The sequence below is a fragment of the Dicentrarchus labrax genome, unplaced genomic scaffold, assembly GCF_905237075.1.
Source record: "Dicentrarchus labrax unplaced genomic scaffold, dlabrax2021, whole genome shotgun sequence".
In the NCBI taxonomy this organism is placed as follows: domain Eukaryota; kingdom Metazoa; phylum Chordata; class Actinopteri; family Moronidae; genus Dicentrarchus; species Dicentrarchus labrax.
The window spans coordinates 3,682,616-3,703,321 of record NW_026136711.1 but is presented as its reverse complement, the minus strand read 5'-3'; the positions used below and the strand labels follow the sequence as shown (position 1 = coordinate 3,703,321).

General features: G+C 41.5%; 1 protein-coding gene across 13 annotated transcripts in view; it reads left to right on the top strand.

Annotated features, from left to right (window-relative positions):
• The window catches only part of LOC127371983 (uncharacterized), a 40,578-nt gene that overhangs the window by 9,957 nt on the left and 9,915 nt on the right, over positions 1-20,706 (top strand). For 6 of the 13 annotated variants that reach the window (XM_051415280.1, XM_051415282.1, XM_051415281.1 and 3 more), the window contains 3 exons: positions 1,842-2,165; positions 5,631-5,954; positions 16,158-16,478. In XM_051415280.1, the coding sequence (XP_051271240.1) occupies positions 1,842-2,165; positions 5,631-5,954; positions 16,158-16,478 (969 nt within the window). The remainder of the gene's footprint in view (positions 1-1,841; positions 2,166-5,630; positions 5,955-16,157; positions 16,479-20,706) is intronic. The other 7 variants (XM_051415273.1, XM_051415278.1, XM_051415271.1 and 4 more) reach the window with 7 other exon arrangements.

The window sequence follows — 20,706 nt, the reverse complement described above, 5'->3', positions numbered from 1 at the left end:
GTGCTGTAGATACAGGTCACAGGTCAGTGCTTTGAATATTGTATCATTATTATATTGTGATATAAAGTCCAGTCATTGTGATCAATATAAAATCCATCGGAAGCTCATTAGAAAGTAAATGTAATTTCAAAGTGAATCTAATAGAATGTGAACATCATTTGTTAACAAGTGACTGATGGAACATCTGACAGATATTGTTTCTTTTCTGTCACATATCTGGATCAATAACAGTCACAAAAACTGAGCTGAGTACCTTCATGAATGTTCAGCTCATATTTGGAGCTGACACACAAACATCTTTGAGAGGCTCATATGGGGAATTAAACTCGTTCTGTTTCTATTTCAATGGTTGTGATATTTGGAGACTAAAGATCTGCATCAGATCCAGATCAGCTGGAATAATTCATCTGAGACATGAAGGACTGACGTTTGGCTCATATCTGATTATAAAACCAACAAAAAGTCAACCATCAATGTTTACTGATCATCCAATCATATCTTTAATTACACTGAGGGAAGCTGTCACTGCAATAAAATGCACCTATTGTACATGAAGTCCTTTTCACTCACCAATTCTTTAAAGTCCACAGAGATTATCAATGAAAGCAATACATCAAATATGTGACAAATATTGATCATCAACATTTCATATTCAGAATGTATCAATGCAATGATCAAAGAAAATCTGAATAATACAGCAGATGGTTTCCATGGATCAAACTGATATCAATAAGTTGATTTCAGTTAGTGATCAGATGGATGTTCAGAAGAAGTGAAATATAATAAATCCTCAGTAGCATTGCTGCTGGTAGTAGGGAGCTGAGGGGGCTGCAGTGCCCCTAAAATCTGGAATAATGAAAACCATTAGTTCATAAAAACATTTAAACTTATAATGACTTTCTCCTTTTTTACTGGATTTACATGTACACTGATATTTATGGCAGGAAAGAGCTTTGAGCTGTTTGTAATCTGCTATACAGTTATACAATGTATGTGAATGTCATTAATAACTATTAAATTTGCAGTCAGTGATCCTGATCATTCAAATTAACTCAACAACCATGAGTGTGTTGCAGTATTTAGTATGAGGTCATTATATACACAGACTTTCTCTCAGCACTCTCACTGACTTCCAGCATCCCTGCTACATACTGAAGTTTACAACTTATTTCAACATCATATTACAACAACAGCAATAACAGCAATAACAACAATAATAACAATAATAATAATAAGTAGTAGTATTTGATTTAATAGCAGCAGCTGTTTACAAATACAATGGCTTCTCAAGAAAAACAACCACATACCTTTGTCACCATATTCTTTATGATGCGTTTTAATTCATCAATGGATATAACTGTGTCTGATTCAGAGCGCTGCTGCCAGAGTCCTCACTGACACTAAGTGGAAAACATGAGTCCAGGTCTTAGAGCTCTGCACTGGCTTCCTACACATCAAAGAATTGATTTCAAAATACTGTTATTTAATTCCAAACACTGAATGGTTAGGGAAATATTTAGTTTGAAGATAGTGTGTAAAATATAATATCACAGAAGCCAAAAGACTAAAAGTTGAAATAAGATGTTTTTGTGTTGAAAGTTCAGATCTTAAAGTGTCAAAGCATACTGGAGCTCCTGTAGCTAATGTGTCCCTGTAGCTAAAAATAACTCCAAATCAGATCAAACTGCTCATTAAGACAAGTTACATTTACATTTGACTTCCAAAGCACTGAATGGTTCGGAAATATTTAGTTTGAAGGTAAAGTGTAAAATATAATATCACAGATGGCAAACGACTAAAACTTGAAATGCAACTGATGTTGTGGTTTGTTGTCCTCTCAGTCTACCAGGTGGAGGTGGATTCAGGGGTGGAGTCTGTCCTGCTGCCCTGCAAAACCACAGTTCACCTGCCTGAGGACGTCAGAGTGGAGTGGACGGACAGTTACAGGAAGGTCCATGTGTATCAGAACGGTTCTGATCAGCCTGAAGAACAGGACCAGGATTACAGAGACCGAACAGAGATGAAGAGAAACCTGCTGGGACCTGGAGACCTCAGTCTGACCCTGACATACCCCACATACAGAGACAGAGACACCTACACCTGCACTGTCTACAACAGGGAGAGAAAGATCCTGATGAAGAAACAAGTGAAGCTCAAGGTCCAAGGTCAGTGCTGTAGATACAGGTCAAAGGTCAGTGCTTTGAGTATTGTATCATACTGAGGGAAGCTGTCACTGCAATTGAATGTTAGAGAGAGAGTATAATATAATAGTGACTGATGATGAACATGAAAAGGTGACAACAACGATGGGTGAGAATGAGCAGTGATTATGGTAATAATAGTATTTGTAGTAATAATAATATTAATAATAATAATAATTAAAGCTGCAAGCAGCGTTGAGCGGGACCTCGCACTCCACGCAACTCGGGCGTGCTGCGGCCGCGTCGCGTGCCGTCGTTACACGTGCGGACCAAAACATGAAATTTCACGTAAATCAGCTCAAAATCTCCACACAGCGCTTACTTCCTGTTGCGGGTAGGTGGCGCTATCACTATGTCTTAATATTGTCATGTAGACAAGTTCAGGGCGGGACTGTTGTAACGCACCTTAAGTTTCATTGAGATTGGACCACGTACTCTGAAGTTACGAGTACGTGTTCCGATTGAGACTGTTACAGAATATATAAAGTTTACTGGAGATTGCACAATGCACACTGAAGTTATGAGTGGCATTTAATGACGAATCCACTGAATTCGACAAGTCGTCACCGGCACGATCCTTTCACGTAACGCAGCTCAAAATCATAACGCAGCCCAAAATCGCCACGCAGCGCTTACTTCTTATTGCCAGTAGGTTGCGCTATCACTATGTCTGAATATTGTCATGTAGACGTGTTCAGAGTGGGACTGTTATCAAACACGTGAAGTTTCATTGAGATTGGATCATGTACGCTGAAGTTATGAGGATGTGTTCAGGGTGGGACTGTACACTGAAGTTGAGTACTATCTGTTTATGGTGAATGGTCGAAATTCAACGCAACGCCACGGGTACGCCGTTTGACGGAATGTCGTAAATAGCACAACTTTTAATCATGAATGTCTTTAGATTGCGCTGATTAAATTGGAAGTTGATCCGATAAATTCCCTAGGAGGAGTTTGTTCAAATACAAGGCAAAAAATCACAGAAAATGAGCACGGAATGCAAAATGGCTGACTTTGATGCCTAGCCACGGACACGCCGTTTGACGGAATGTCGTAATTAGCACAACTTTTAATCATGAATGTCTTTAGATTTTGCTGATTAAATTTGAAGTAGATCCGATAAATTCCCTAGGAGGAGTTCGTTCAAATACAACGTGAAAATCACAGAAAATGACCAAAAAAATCTAAATGGCTGACTTTGATGCCACGCCACGGACACGCCCTTCAACGTACATGCACAAATAGCACAACTTTTAATCAGGACCATTTTTTGACTGTACTCACAAATTTTGAAGCATATCCGATAAATTCCCTAGGAGGAGTTCGTTAAAATACAACGCGAAAAGTTCGTTGAAATCGAAACTCTAAATCAAAATGGCCGACTTCCTGTGGGGTGTCGGGTATGGGTCCAAGAGGCTTTTTTGTACGTCTCAGCATGTTACACCTGCCTACCGAGTTTCGTACATATCGGTGAAACGTGGCGCCGGGGCTTCTGTTTTTTTATCCTGTAGGGGCGCTACACAAATGACGAACACGATTTTTGGTATGTGAGCTTCAGGCACTACTCTACACGTGCCCTGTGAATTTTGTATTCATAACTATTACGGTATTCGCACAGCGATTTTTCATGCCAAAAGAGCGCCACCTAGTGGCGTATTTAGTTTTTCCTTTTTAAGGGAGCCTCAGGGAGCCAGGGGGAAGCATCATACCAAGTTTCATCTTAATCACACATACCGCTGTAGAGATATAAAGTTCTTCATTTTAAAGAGCGCCACCTAGAGGCAATGGCCTGAAATTGTGCACGATGCTTAAGGAAGACATGTTGAACTATGGACCCAAGTTTGGTGTCAATCGGACATACCAATGTGGAGAAATGGTCCACTTCCTTTTTGACGAAAAATCTACAGGAAGTCTTAATTTTATAGCGCGCTTATTTTTTGAAATTTCAAAAAGGTTCAAATTACTTTTTTTGCCAGGGCGGTCCCCAGGTGCTAGGTGAAAAATTTCGTGGGAATTGGACAAAGCGTGTAGGAGGACCACGAAAAGGTACTTTAAGGACTTTTCGCACTCTAGCGGAAAAAAATTATAGGCGGAAGTGGGCGGGGCCTATATGGAGAGATTCAGCTCCAAGTTTTTTGAATGTGCGACAAAATATGCAAAAGTTATTAAGTAACCAAAAAGTGAAAATACTTTCCTAAATAGTAGCGCCACCTAGTGGCCGACCTGAAAAAGACACATAGAATATCAAATTTTTCACCAGGCCTGACAACTTTGCCAAATAAAATTGACTTTTCTTATATATTCAGGGGGAAAAATGCAATCAAAAGTGCTAAAAATAATAATAATAGTGAAGAAGAAACGAAGCAAAAACAATAGGGACCTCCAGCGGTCGCTTGCGAGGTCCCTAATAACAATAATATCAGTGATATTGGTAATGGCAATCTAGCAGGACCATGGCAGGAGGCTCCACCAGGATCCATGAGAACCTGCGAGATGAGAAAGCACAAGAACTCCAGGGAAGAAGTGAAGTTAGTAACATGCATTAATGGAACATGAATGAGTGCAGAAAGAGAGAGGAAGAGAGGAGCTCAGTGCACCATGGGAAATCCCCCGATAGTCTAGGCCTATAGCAGTCACTAAGGGATGGTTCAGGACTCACCTGATCCAGCCCTAACTATAAGCTTTATCAAAGAGGAATGTCTTAAGCCTACTCTTGAATGTGGTGAGGGTGTCTGCCTCCCGAACCACAACTGGAAGCTGGTTCCACAGGAGAGGAGCTTGGTAACTGAAGGCTCTGGCTCCCGTTCTACTTTTAGAGACTATAGGAACCACAAGTAGCCCAGCATTCAGAGAACGTAGTGTTCTAGTGGGGTAATAGAGTACTATGAGCTCTTTAAGATATGAAGGGGCCTGATCATGAAGAGCTTTATAGGTGAGGAGGAGAATTTTAAATTCTATTCTAAACTTTACAGGGAACCAGTGCAGAGAAGCTAGTACAGGAGAGATGTGATCTCTTTTCTTTGATTGAGTTCAATGTAAGAAAATGTCACTAAAATGATTCTTTTGAATATCTGTCTCCTGTTGATCTTTGTTCTTACAGGCCACCATATATTTTCACTGTCGATTATCTGCACTGAGTTTGACTGCATACTTATGGTTGGTGACAACCCCCAGGATATTACTGCCATTGAATTAACTTACATTGTTTACAGTTATGGACTGACTCAACATGTGACAGACACATAATGAGGATCACACTCTGACCTAGTTGTTACAAAACCTGTGAATATTTCCAGTGTTGTGGTTACAGATGTTTTCTTTGAAATCAATAATCAAAGTTACAGACTGTGAAAAACCTAAAAACCAAAACCCACATCAAAAGAATAAAACTTGAAAAGCAACTGATGTTGTGGTTTGTTGTCCTCTCAGTCTACCAGGTGGAGGTGGATTCAGGGGTGGAGTCTGTCCTGCTGCCCTGCAAAACCACAGTTCACCTGCCTGAGGACGTCACAGTGGAGTGGACGGACAGTTACAGGATGGTCCATGTGTATCAGAACGGCTCTGATCAGCCTGAAGAACAGAACCAGGATTACAGAGACCGAACAGAGATGAAGAGAAACCTGCTGGAACCTGGAGACCTCAGTCTGACCCTGAAATACCCCACATACACAGACAGTAAGACCTACACCTGCACCGTCTACAACAGGAAGAGAAAGATCCTGATGAAGAAACAAGTGAAGCTCTGGGTCAAAGGTCAGTGCTGGAGATACAGGTCAAAGGTCAGTGCTTTGAAAAGGTCTCTGGCTCGTAGCATAAAGTTAGCTCTGTGGCTCGTAGCATAACGTTAGCTCTGTTCTACTTTCTTTTTTTCTTTTTTTCATTTTCTCTTTATTTAGAATCACATATCAACACCTAACACATTCAGCATAGTTTGATAGAAATATACAGTGATTCATCTTTACAATTTTTTTTTTAAATTTACAAATATGAACAGAACATGGGGTGTTTCAAAATGGCAAAAAGGAAAAAATATATATACTAAGAAGAGAATAAAATAAGAAATTACAAGCAGTTAAACAAAAGAAGGGCGTTTAGGGGCAATATATATTTTCCACTTTTCCCAAATTTCCTCAAATCTAGTTTTCTCTAGTCTCACAGAAAAGGTAATTCTTTCCATTACATAGATTTCGTAAATAATGTCATACCATTCCTCTATAGATGGGCCATTTGGCTTAAGCCATTTCTTTGTAATTGCTTTTTTAGCAGCTACGCTCAGAATACCAAAAGTATTTTGTTTTAATATTTATAGATGTTGAGTGTAGAAAACCAAAGAGAAGTTCGTCCCAATTAAAAGCAATTTTCATTCCAAATATCATCACTAATTCGGTGTAGACCTTACGCCAGAAAGCATTTACAATTGGACAGGCCCAGAACAAGTGGTAATGGTTTGCTTCCTGAGAGCCACATTTTCTCCAGCAACTGGAGGAACCTGAGTGATGAGACTACTGAACAGATGAAATAAAATATTTGCTGAGACTCTTCCAGCCAAACATTCTCCAAGACATTGAGCTTGATATCTTCCATCGAAATTCACAATATTTGGTCCAGACGTCCTCTGTGATGCAACTGTTGGTTTCGCTTTCCCATTTTTGTTTAATGTAAATGGTACTATTCGTCTTAACTCCTTGGAGTCCCTTATAAAATCTTGAAATTATTTTAATCCCTGAGTCCGCTCTGTAGGCACTAATAAACATTTTTAACAATTCATTCTCAAATACTTTTTGGCTCTCCGGAATAGAACTATTAATGTGATGACGAACCTGAAGATATCTAAAGAAGTCACTATTGTTTAAACCATGTAGTCTCTTCAATGCGTCAAAACTGTTCACTGTCCTCTGATTAAAAAAGGTGCAGTATGAGGAGAGACCCAGGTTAACCCATCTTTTATAGCTAATATCTAGTTTATTTGGTATAAAGTCGGGGTCATGTGAGCACCATCTCAAAATCTTTATTTCTTCCCGCAAGCCGCTTTTACTTACTTTTAAGACTTAAATTAATCCATTTATTATTTATTTCCATTACCTTTTTAATCAATCTTTTATCCCCTATCCTCGCCTGAATTGGTATATTCCCTGATATTCGCCTGGTATTTAGAGTTGCACCAACAAAACAAGATCCTCAATTGGGCTGAAATATAATAATCTTTTAAGCACGGGAGTGCAAGTCCTCCTTTATCCTTCGATAATTGGAGAGTTTGAAATTTTATCCTTGGCTTTTTCCCCTGCCAAATAAATCTTGATAGTAATTTGTCCCATTCATTAAATTGTTTATCATTTATTTCAACTGGAAGAGTCTTGAACAGATAAAGTATTCTAGGTAAGATGTTCATTTTCACAGATTCAATTCGTGACTCAAAACTCAATATTGGAATTAGATTCCACCTCTTTATATCCTCTTGTATTTTCTGATTTAATTGGTTAAAATTTAAATCGTACTACTTTGCTGAATCTTTAGGGATGTTAAAATATCTCATATATTATCTCATATATTCCAGGTCCCAATTAAGTTGAAAAGTGAAGCTAATATTCTGACTAGGCATATAGTTAAAACTAAGTATTTGGGTCTTTTGAATATTCAGTGTGTACCCCAAGAGTGCACCAAAGACATCCAGAAAAGACATTAGTTTCAATATTGAAGTCTCTGGGTGTGACAAATAGATTAAAATGTCCTCCGCAAACAGAGAAATTTTATGTTCTCGTCCTAGCATTTTTATACCTTTAATGCTATTATCTTGAGTAATGCCTTGGCTTAAAGCTTCAATAAATATTGCAAAAAGTAGAGGACTAATTGGACAGCCCTGTCTAGTCCCTCTTTCCAAACCAAATGAGCTTGATATGTTCCCATTTATTTTTATCCTTGCCCTTGATCATTATATGGTGCTTGAATGGTCGTGATGAAAGCCTGATGAAATCCAAATTTCTGTAATACTCTATATAGAAACTCCCAATTGACCCGATCAAAAGCCTTTTCTGCGTCAAGGCTCAGCAAGACTGCCTGGGTGTTATTTTTAACTATATGTTCTGTAACATGGAGCGTTCTACGAATGTTGTCCTGAGTCTGCCTTTGTTGTATAAAACCTGTCTGATCCAAACTTATTATCTGGGGAAGGATGTTTTCAAGTCTTTTAGCCAAAATATGAGTGAAGATCTTATAGTCCTGGTTCAGTACACTTATCGGCCGATTTAATTTCTTCATCTGTAATTTCCTCGATTAGAGCCCTATTTTGATCATCCTTCACTTTTGGTAATTTTATCAGGTTGAAGAAAGCATCCATCCTTGTTTCATCTATTCTAGGCTGAGAGTATAGGGTTTTATAAAAGGTTTCAAATGATTGATGAATTTCTTTAGTTTTACAGTGTATAGAATTTGTTGTAGGGTCCTTTATTTTGAAAATTATGTTTTCTGCTTGTTGCTTTTTTAGCCTGTAAGCCAGTAATTTAGTTGATTTCCCTCCCGCTTCATAATGTCTTTGTTTCAAGAAGATTAACTTTTTCCTAATTTCATTTGAATATATTTCATTTAGTTCATTCTTTGTCCTATCTATTTCCATTTTTGTACCCTGATTAAGTGTCTTTTTATGGATGTCTTCTAGTTGTTTTAATTCTGTTTGTAACCTATCAATCTTTTTCTTCCTGTTTTTTTAAATTTGAACAATATCCAATAATTTTCCCCCTTAGAACAGCTTTACAAGCATCCCAGAGGATAGGTGGGGACACTTCCCTGTTGTCATTGTCATCCAAATAGTTTTTAATGTCCTTCCTGATTTGCTGCCTACTGTGATTTAAAATCCCTGTGTTTAACCTCCAAACAGTATTCTTTTTCTCAGAGCCTAGTATTAAATTTAGTAATACTGGTGTATGATCCGACAGATCCATGGTCCTAATACTGCAGTTCAACACACTAACCAAATCTCTTTGGAACATAAAAAAGAACAAAAAACATAAAAAAAAGGTCAAGCCTGGAATAAACAGAGTGCGAGTGAGAGAAAAAGGTGTAATCCCTTTTGGTCGGGTTCAGTTCTCTCCATATGTCTAGAAGTCCCAGATCCCCCAGCATTAATTTGATGTTTTTGGTAGTTTTTTTCTATCCTGGGATACAAGGCTTTGAAGAGTCCAGAGCAGGTTGGAGTCATTAAAATCAACATATCAACATTAAAATCACCTCCACAGATAAGGATACCTTGGGCTTCAGAAATTACTAATCCAAAGATTTGTTTATAAAATTCCCAATCTGATCCTGGGGAGACATAAACATTTAAAAAGGTAAATAAAAAATCCCTGGACCAGTACAAATCTTCCATCAATATCTTTTTTTTTCATATAAACACTCAAAGTTTCATATACTAGAAATTAAAGTTGCTACCCCTCTCTTCGAGCCCTGCCCACAGGAGGATGAATACTGTTTAAATTTCCATCTCTTGAGTTTTTCATGCTCCAATTCTGTTAGATGCGTCTCTTATAAGAGAGCAACTTCCACTCCCTCCCTCTTCAGTTTTGTCAAAACCTTGCTCCTCTTAATTGGGTTTCCCACAGGAAACTTGTATTAAGTCCAGTCCTATAAACTTGAAGCCTGAAGCCGGTCTTTGAGGCTTTGCGTGGAGCCTGTATCGCCAAGTCAGCTGGCTGACTCGGTCCAGGAGGGACATCGGAGTTTTGAAAACCGTCACTGGTATCCCCCTCTCTGCCATGTCCGCCGTCGCCACCTCCGCCGAGTTATAGATGACCGTACCGTCCTTGTAAAACACCCTCAGTCTGGCCGGGAACGGAGTCTGAAATCTTATATTTTTCTCCTTCAGGGCGGCTTTCGCCTCTTTATAATCCCTTCGCTTCCTCAGCAGCTCCGGTGCGTAGTCGTGATCCAGGTGTACCCTTTTTCCTTGAAAATCAAACCCTTTCCTCTGCCAGGCTCTTCTCAGCATGTCCTCCTTAGTTCTGTAACTTGAAAACTTGACCACGATGGATCTCGGCGTCGCTTCAGTTGGAGGCTTCGGAGCAAGCGACCGGTGCGCTCTCTCAATATGTAGCGCAGTAGTGGGGTGGAGCTCCAGACCCTTCATTAATAAATCCTCCACAAATCATTGTGGCGACATTTTCTTCACCTCCTTCTTTTACCCCATGTAGCCTGATGTTATCACGTCTTGAATGTCCCTCCAATTCAGTCAATTTAGCTTCCATCTGCTCCTGTAGTTTCGCCAGCTGCGCCAATACATCCTCCGTTGACTGGATCCATGTCTCGGCTGTAGTGATCCGCTCCACGGTTTCTTCCACTCTTTTGTTCATTTTGTTAATATCTTCTTCAATGCTGTTTAATTGCTGAATGGAGTCTCTCCTGAATTCTCGCAGCTCTTTTAGAATAACACCTAGGTCGCTCTATGCTGCCATCACGTAGTCCACCAGACCGGAAGTCCAGCTCTGTTCTACTTTTACCAAACAAAGACACATACTCACCACTAGAGCTGCTGACGGCCGCCGACTCCAATGTGCTTCTCCATGCTCCCCTTGGCTGCACTGTCAGAAACTTCTGAGAGTTAACGTAAATATGACGTAACATCCCGCCTCCCACCGTCATCACGTTGATGACGTGCTGAGAGCCGGAGCTCAACGTACACGTCCCAAACAGATAAGATCACAACAATAGCATGTCTTCATAAACCACCCTTGTTCGTCTTCATACAATATGTTGGGAAGTTGCAGTAAATATCAATACAATATGTTCTATATTCCTTTGTGTTGTGTCTCTCCTTTGTCTGTTAAGATAACTGAACATTTTGTGAGTCTCGAGGCATTGTCAGCCTTTATATCTCATTTGTAAATCCTTAATAAGCCATAGATAGTGCTCACTTTAGATAAGCTCGTGCAAAATACTTAATTAACGAGTAGTAAGTGCTTTGTAACTGTGAATTCCTGCATTAATCACTGTTTATAGGCCATCATTAGAAAATGAATTTGTTGTGAGTTTTATAGAACATCTGCTAACACAGTCACTAATAATTAATACATGTCTGAATAGTGGATGTGCAAGTGCATGCAGAAATGTACAGTACAATGAAGAGTAAAACATTTATAACTGTGATTATAAACCACATAGTAATGACTATTTACAGCAGAAACATGCTTTATAAATGATGAATTCAGTATTTACTAATCCATAACTAATGTGCTTATCAATGATGAATAAAACATTTTTAACTGTGTTTATAAACTACATACTAATGTGTATTCATGCGTTATAAATGATGAATTTGGTATTTATTCATGCTTAACTAATGCTTAATAGTGTGTACTCATTATAAAGTGTGACCGGTTTTTACAGATACGAGGAATTTGTCTTGGTGCAATGGTGCTTTAAATATACAATCACACAAAAATATTAAAATCACACAAGAATAAAGTACTTCTAAGTAAAATATAAATAAATAAAGATAAGACTGTACAGAAGACGGGAGGGCATTAATGTAATGCATATATACAGGGTAGGTATAAGAGTCAGTGTCAGTGGGGGATCTGGGCCTCGTGTGAGGCCATTAATGAGGCCAGCTGCAGACGGAAAGAAACTGTTTTTGTGGCGAGAGGTTTGGTCCTGATGGACCGCAGCCTCCTGCCAGAGGGGAGAGGTTCAAAGAATTTGTGTCCGGGTTGGGAGGGGTCAGCCACAATCTTGCCTGCACGCCTCAGGGTCCTGGAGGCGTACAGGTCCTGGAGGGATGGCAGATTGCAGCCGATCACTTTGTCAGCAGATCGATTGATATGCTGCAGTCTGCCCTTGGCAGTGGCAGCAGCGTACCAAATGGTGACGGAGGAGGTGAGGATGGAGGTGAGGATGGACTTGATGATGGAGGTATAGAAGTGCACCATCATCGTCTTTGGCAGGTTGAACTTCTTCAGCTGCCGCAGGAAATACATCCTCTGCTGGGCTTTCTTGAGGTCCTGGGTAATGATGATACCCAGGAAGCGGAAGGACTCCACAGAGTCATCTGGGGAGTCGCACAGGATGATGGGGGCAGTTGGGGCTGGTTTCTTCCATAAGTCCAAAACCAGTGGGGAGTCCAGATGCTGGAGGGAAAAGTGCAGGGCCATGTTAACTGCATCGTCTACAGACCTGTTGGCTCTGTAGGCGAACTGCAGGGGGTCCAGGAGTGGGTCCATAATGGCTTTGAGGTGTGAGAGCACAAGGTGCTCAAAGGACTTCATGACCACAGAGGTGAGGGCAACAGGTCTGTAGTCGTTGAGTCCTGTGGTCCTTGCTTTTTTGGGGACAGGGATGATGGTGGATGTTTTGAAGCAGGCTGGCACATGACAGGTCTCCAATGAGGTGTTGAAGATGTCAGTGAACACCGGAGACAGCTGGACAGCTGGTCAGCACAGTGCTTTAGGGTGGATGGAGAGACAGAATCTGGTCCGGCTGCCTCTTAAGGCCAGGACACACCAACCCGACGGCCGACCGTCGGCAGAAAGGCAGTTGGACTGATCAGTCGGCTCCCGTCTCCCCGAGTCGGTCAAAAAAGTGCCTCCGAACACACCAAACCGACGCCGTAGTTCTGCGTGTGGCGTAATACGTCCCCCAACTGTGTTGTCGCCCAAAAAAAATGAAAACGACGGAATGAAAAAAATGGAAATGACGGATCACTCTAGACCTAGTAAACACAGAGCACGCTATCAGAGAGTGTTGATAGTAGTCAAGAAGGATCGTTATTGTCATTACTCGCTGAACGGAAAATACAATGGCTAATAATAACAAGATACTGGCGTTGGCGTAGTATGTACACCGAACCGACTCGAGTCACCGACCTCGCCTGACTGACGGCTCCTGCTGAGCTGGGGCGGGGGGGAACTGGTGAGGGGTGTCACGGGGGATGGTGTCAGGACTGCTCCTATGTCTGTCAGAGCGACAGTAAAACTCATTCAGATCGTTTGCCAGGCACAAGTTGTTAATGGAGTGGCTATATTGTAAGTAAGGTACTTACAAACTTACATTATTTACAGTTATGGACTGACTCAACATGTGACAGACACATAATGAGGATCACACTCTTGACCTAGTTGTCACAAAAGCTGTGAATATTTCTAGTGGTTACAGATGTTTTCTTTGAAATCAATAATCAAAGTTACAGACGGTGAAAAACCTAAAAACCAAAACCCACATCAACAGAATCACAGACTGAAAGGATACAGAGCGCTCACTGACACTAAGTGGAATACATAAGTCCAGGTCTTAGAGCTCTGCACTGGCTTCCTACACATCAAAGAATTTATTTCAAAATACTGGTATTGACTTCCAAACACTGAATCTCAGATCTCAGCTGGCTACTGTTGAGGAATCTCTGTATTTCAAAAACTCATTCCTCAAGCGTTCTTTTAATGAAGCGATAGGAGAAGGATTTTGGAGTATAAAAATCAGCTTTATTTTAACACCAGTATATTGTACAAAAGTAACAGAGCTCTGGGTTCAACTACGGTTAACCTGACATGCACAAGGTCTGCCAGTTCACGAAGTCTGAGCAACCTCTTGTTCCTAAAATCAGTATTATATTTTGGCATGTAACACATATAGCACAAGATGGTAGAATCTCCACCCCTTGTCCTCTTGGTATCTTGTCTCCACGGATGGTGTTGATGGGGTCGCCATCAGAAAACAGAAAGCGGCCTCTTTTCTGACATTCAGTGACGTGTTATCTAACTCTATGCACATATTATTTAAACCTACGTATACACTTCGTACTCTCTCTTCCAGATATGAAGTTGTTTTTTACGACAGGAGGGAGTCCGTCATGTGTTCTATCATTGTTTCTTACGGGCTCCTGACACTGACCTCGGAGGCCGTGTTTACCGCTATCTCTCCCAAAGAATGTCATGTTATATCTGCAACTACCCACACTCTTCTCCCTTATACTGTGCCTGCTATTCATAACACATCATACAAACATCTAATATTCATTACTTTATTTCTGTTATTAGTATTCCCTTATCAGCCCTTTATCAATGTTAGCATAATCAATGTAAGCACAAGTAAACATATTTCTATTCTAGTTAATAATCATACAGGTAAATACATAGAGTATAAATCACAGGATATCGCAACACTACGGTAAGCGTACTGACTCATTCCCGGTTCACTTCCTGCTCTGTGTACACTGTTTGGTGCTGTAGCTCTGTCAGTGAACGCTAAATCTAAATTTGTTTTACTCGTTACAGCGGTTATTTACCCGCTTAACATTTAAACGTAGTCTAGTTCTACTTAAGCACTCGGGGTTACTCCTTCTTTTAGCGACTTTTCACTACTTTCAAAGTTTTTCATACACGCTAGCTTCATTAGCATTAGCAGTTAGCTATGGCTTCTCCCTCTCCCTCTCCTCTGTCCTGCTCAGTGTGTCAGATGTTTAGTTATTCCTCTGCCTCCTTTAAAGATAATGGTACCTGTATTAAATGTAGTTTATTTACTGCGCTGGAGGCGAGGCTTAGTGAGTTAGAGGAACAGTACCGCACCCCAGAGATATCTTTAGCCGCTATAGTTAGCCAGCCCCCAGTAGCCGGTGCGGTCCGACCGAAGGTAGCTTCTGTTAGCTCTGTAGATCCCCCGGGAATGTTCCCCCGGTAGTTCCCCCCGGTAGTTCCTCCGGTAGTTCCTCCGGTAGTTCCTAAGCAGCCGGGAAAACAGGGAGGCTGGGTGACTGAGCGAAGGAAGACTAAAACGGCGAAGCCCACAGTTCACCACCAACCGCTTCATGTTTCCAAAACATTTTCCCCACTCAGCGATACACCCGCTGAGGAACCAACTCTGGTTATTGGCAGCTCCATAGTCAGAAACGTGAAGTTAGCGAAGCCAGCGGCCATAGTTAAATGTATCCCTGGGGCCAGAGCGGGCGACATTGAATCAAATTTAAAACTGCTGGCTAAAGATAAACGTAAATACAATAAGATTGTTATCCACGTCGGCGGTAATGACACCCGTTTACGCCAATCAGAGGTCACTAAGATTAATGTGGAGTCGGTGTGTAACTATGCTAAAACTATGTCGGACTCCGTAGTTTTCTCTGGAGGCTGTCGAGGTGGTGTCCAGCAAACGATGTGGGCTTCATTGATAACTGGAAGCCTTTTTGGGGAAAACCTGGTCTGATTAGGAGAGACGGCATCCATCCCACTTTGGATGGAGCGGCTCTCTTATCTAGAAATATGGCAAAGTTTATTTCTAAAACCTGACAGTCCAGAGTTAGGACCAGGAAGCAGAGCTGCTGTCTTACACACTTCTCTGCGCTTTCTTTAGAACAGTCACCCACCCAAAACCCCATAGAGACTGTGTCTGTCCCCCGACCACCTAGATTATTTAAAGAAATAAAAACAAGAGGAGTTCAACATAAAAATCTAATAAAAATTAAAACCAACTCCTCAGTAGCACAAAATAAGAGAATGAAATGTGGACTGTTAAATATCAGGTCTCTGTCCTCTAAAGCTGTTTTAGTGAATGAATTAATATCAGACTATGATATTGATTTACTTTGTCTTACTGAGACCTGGTTGTCCCACGAGGAGTATGTTAGCCTAAATGAATCCACCCCCCTCCCCAGTCATATTAATACTCACATTCCTCGAGGCACTGGCCCAGGAGGTGGAGTAGCAGCCATATATGATTCGAGCGTTTTAATGGACCCTAAACCTAAACTAAATTATAATTCATTTGAAAGCCTTGTTCTTAGTCTTTCTCACCCAAACTGGAAAACACTGCAGCCAGTTCTATTTGTTATAGTGTACCGCGCTCCTGGACCGTACAAGTTACATTTACATTTGACTTCCAAAGCACTGAATGGTTCGGAAATATTTAGTTTGGAGGTATAGTGTAAAATATAATATCACAAAGGCAAACGACTAAAACTGGAAATGCTGTGGTTTGTTGTCCTCTCAGTCTACCAGGTGGAGGTGGATTCAGAGGTGGAGTCTGTCCTGCTGCCCTGCAAAACCACAGTTCACCTGCCTGAGGACGTCACAGTGGTGTGGACGGACAGAGAAAACTGGAAGGTCCATGTGTATCAGAACGGCTCTGATCAGCCTGAAGAACAGAACCAGTATTACAGAGACCGAACAGAGATGAAGAAAGAGGAACCTGGAGACCTCAGTCTGACCCTGAAATACCCCACAGACAGAGACAGTAACACCTACACCTGCACCGTCTACAACAGGAAGAGAAAGATCCTGATGAAGAAACAAGTGAAGCTCAAGGTCAAAGGTCAGTGCTGTAGCTACAGGTCAAAGGTCAGTGCTGTAGATACAGGTCAAAGGACAGTGCTGTAGATACAGGTCAAAGGTCAGTGCTGTAGCTACAGGTCAAAGGTCAGTTGAATATTGCATCATTGTTAGCTCTCTGGCTCGTAGCGTAACGTTAGCTCGTAGCATAACGTTAGCTCTCTAGCTCGTAGCATAGCATTAGCTCTCTGGCTCGTACATAATGTTTTCAGCCATATTAAAAACAAACTGTGGTAAAGTCTCTGTCTTAGTCCTGCTGGATCTCAGGCTGTGTTTGACACAGTTGAACACAAGATATTACTTACCCATAATTATACAGACAACACACAGATTTACAATAGAAGCAGATGATGATGAATCCATACAGTCAATGGAGCTCCAGTATGGAGGAAGGAAACAACATTAAAGTTCCTCTGGGAACCAGCGTTAACGAAGGGAATCAATAGACAATAATTGATTGATTCAGTCTGATAAGACACAATAAACTATTAGTTTGGAATTCTGATCAATAATTAAATGAATAACTACCATCAATAACTAATGAGTTGAATGATTTGGAGCTCAGGACAGAAGAGGTTGTCCTCATTCACTCTGCAACATTAAACAGGAGAGCACGTATATACACAGAATAATAAAGTTCATTAAAGAAATAATAATAATAATAATAATAATAATAATAATTGACGCTGCAAGCAGCATTGGGCGGGACCTCGCCATCGATGCACATTGGGGCCTGCAAGGCGTTCGCCTGCCCGGCCGCGCCACGCACCATCACCCCACGCCCAAGCCCTCATTGCCGGATCACCAATGTATCTAGATTCCAGCGATAGAATTTGAAGTCATTCCCTTTCGTTCAAATAAAACACACGATTTTTGGTATGTGAGCTACAGGCACCAGTCTAGACGTGCCCTGCGAATTTCATATTCATAAGTAATACGGTCTCCTCAGAATGATTTACCATGCCACCAGAGCGCCACCTAGTGGCAGTGTTACGCCCCTGTCTAGGGGGAAGGAGCGCCACATAAATGTGTGATGAAAAATGAACCAATAATCCTACCCCGATTCCCAAACGAACAACTAACACAGTGTTAACAATCAAGTGATGTGATTTATTTACAAACAGGTGAAACAAAGTGCAACAAAGACTAAACAACAAACTTCAGGGTGAACCAAGGCCAAAACAACAAACAAAACAGGGCTCACTTCCTTAAACAAAAATCCTTACTAATCCCTATGCAATATAAATAAAATACAGTTACTAAACCTAACTCCCTATCCTAATGAAAAACAGGAGAAAAGTAGTACAAAATGATATGTTACGGCTCCCTGGGAGAACCAACCAGCAGGAGACACTCCACCAGCCGAGCCCACTGCATGGACCAGTCAGCGCTGACCTACGGGTTGCCGTCAAAGATCTACAATCGACAGGCTGCACACTCCTGCAGAGGAACAGGGACAAAAAACACCAACACACACCACAGACGGAACCAATACCATAACATAATGCTAATAATAATACGGCCAGGGCCGTAACACCCCCTTCCTAAAAATCAAACATTTCCCCTAAAATGTTTGATCCTTAAGGTTAGGAAGAGACACGGGAGAGTGCATCCGCCAACACGCGTTTCGGAGACCGAAATGCATAACAGTATAGGCTACTGAAGGAAAACTGTCGGACGTAACGAAAACGAAGATTTCAAATGCACGGGGAGTTAAAGGGACATCATGACCGAAATATGGCTTCAACATTTAATGTGGCACACACAGGACTTCCTCCTCCGAACAACGTAGTCAGTTTTACTTAATCTATTTTCTATAACATACGGACCACAGAACTTTGCCTGGAGGGCAGAAACAGAGATTGTGAGCAGTGTTAAAACTTTTTTAACCAACTTGGAAACGGATTTCTTGTCGAATTTCTTTTTCATTTTTTTTCTGGGAGGCAGCAAGAGTGCTGCGCTCGGTCTCACGGGCTGAGTGCAGACGTTCTCTGAAAGAGCTCACATAATCTAACACATTTTGACCGGGACTAGTAGTGGCAGACAGGTATCTCTCTTTCAGCAACCGCAGAGGACCACGCACGGTGTGACCAAACACCAGCTCTGCAGGACTGAAACCTGTAGATTCCTGCACACTTTCTCTAACCTGACAAGTGTGGCATGAACGGCAGTATTTTGTCACATCGGCTTTCAAACCTGGCCAAAAGAAGTACCGCAGGATGCGATGGTAAGTCTTTTTTATTCCTAAATGGCCAGCAATGTTATCATGGGCTAGATTCAATACCTGAGGGCGAAATTTCTGTGGGACTATCACTTGTTGAAATGAATTCCAACCTAGATCATCAGTTGAGGGAGGGTGCGAATTACGCATTAATACACCGTCATTAATGCTGTACACACTGAGCGTCTTGGCACGTGAGTCGGCAGCAGATAGACACGTAGCCAGAGTTGGGTCAGTCTGTTGTGCACGGATGAACTCTCCCCTGTCGACATCGAAACACAAGTTAGCTTCAACAGGTAAAAAGTAATCAAGCACACTCTTTTCACATTTTTCGGCACGGGGGTCTGATTGTTCAGTACCATCTTCAGAGCACATGAATGAATCAGACAAATCCACCACATCACCAAGTTTACGCTTTTGTGCGCGCGTAACAGCGCAAGCCGGAAACACAGAGGACGAGTTAACAGCAGCAGGAATAGAAACACACGAGTCGGCAACGGGATTTTCAATCACTTCGGGGGTCGGAAACACTTTTTCCCTGCCAGATCATTTCCGAGAATCATGGCAACACCCCGCACTGGCAAACGAGTGTGCAGTCCAAAACCCATAGGGCCTGAGATGAGCGGTGAACGCAAGAAAACTGTGTGCAACGGTGCTCTTACAGTACTCATTTTCACCCCCAACACAAGTGCATCAGAACCACAAAATGAAGCAGAGGAAAAAGGCAGCACTTTTTGCAAGATGAGAGACTGATTAGCTCCCGTATCACGCAAAATTGTGATCAGAACCTGATCTTCCTCCTTTCCTGTCAGAGAGACTGAACCTTGTAAAATGAAAGGTCTGTAACGCTCATCTACCTCCTCTTTTTCTGGTTCATTACTGACAGGAGACGGAGTGGGAACAGACTGAAAAAGTCCAACACTTTTTGGTCTTGTTTCACTTTGATTATTTTCTTTACGCTGGAGCGCAGGGCAGCTGGCTATCAGGTGTCCTGCCTCGTGGCAGTAAAAACATTCACGTTCAGAAGACGTAGGATTAGGTCTATGTGGATTTTTTGGTAAGATTTTATGGTTATTTCCAGTGTTTGCAATCGCAGTTTGTTCACAGCGCCCTGCCGGAAAAACAACACGTTGCGTTAAAACAAACTCATCGGCGAGCACAGCAGCTTTGGACACAGAATCTGATTTTTGTTCATTTAAGTAAATGACGATTTTCATGACACGAGACACGTTTTAAACTCTTCTAGCAAAAATAGTTCGCGGAGTTGAACAAAATTTGTCACTTTACTCGCAGTGCACCATTTATCAAGGAGAACAGTTTTCTCCCTGGCAAACTCCACATATGTTTGGTTTGGCGATTTTTCACATGTGCGAAATTTTTGGCGATATGCCCCAGGAACCAACTCATAAGCACGCAACACAGTAGCTTTCACAATTTCATAATCCAGACTTTCGTTAATAGATAAACTTGCACACACCTCTTGGGCCTTGCCCACCAGTTTGCATTGCAACAGCAAACTCCACACATCTCTGGGCCATCTCAATGTCGCAGCGATGCGCCCAAAAGCATTGAAATATGAATCTACTTCACTTTCCCTAAATTGTGGTACTAAGGCAATATGCCTGCTTACATCAAATTGCTCAGAGGCAGCGGTGGGAAGACGCATACTTACAGGAGTGAAGTCAATGTGTCTTCTGGCTGTACATCGAAGTTTGATGGCACGCCACTCACGCCATTCAACGTACAGTCACAAATAGCACAATATTTAATCAGCACTATTTTTTAACTGTACTGACCAATCTTGAAGAAGATCCGATAAGTCAATTTTAACTAGTTCGTTCAAATACAAGGCGAAAATTCGAAAATCAAAATGTCCTACCAAGTAAACGTGCCTACCAAGTTTCATACATATCGGTGAAACGTGGCGCCGGGGCTGCTTTGTTGAAATTCTGTAAGGGGCGCTACAAATACGACAAACACGATTTTTGTT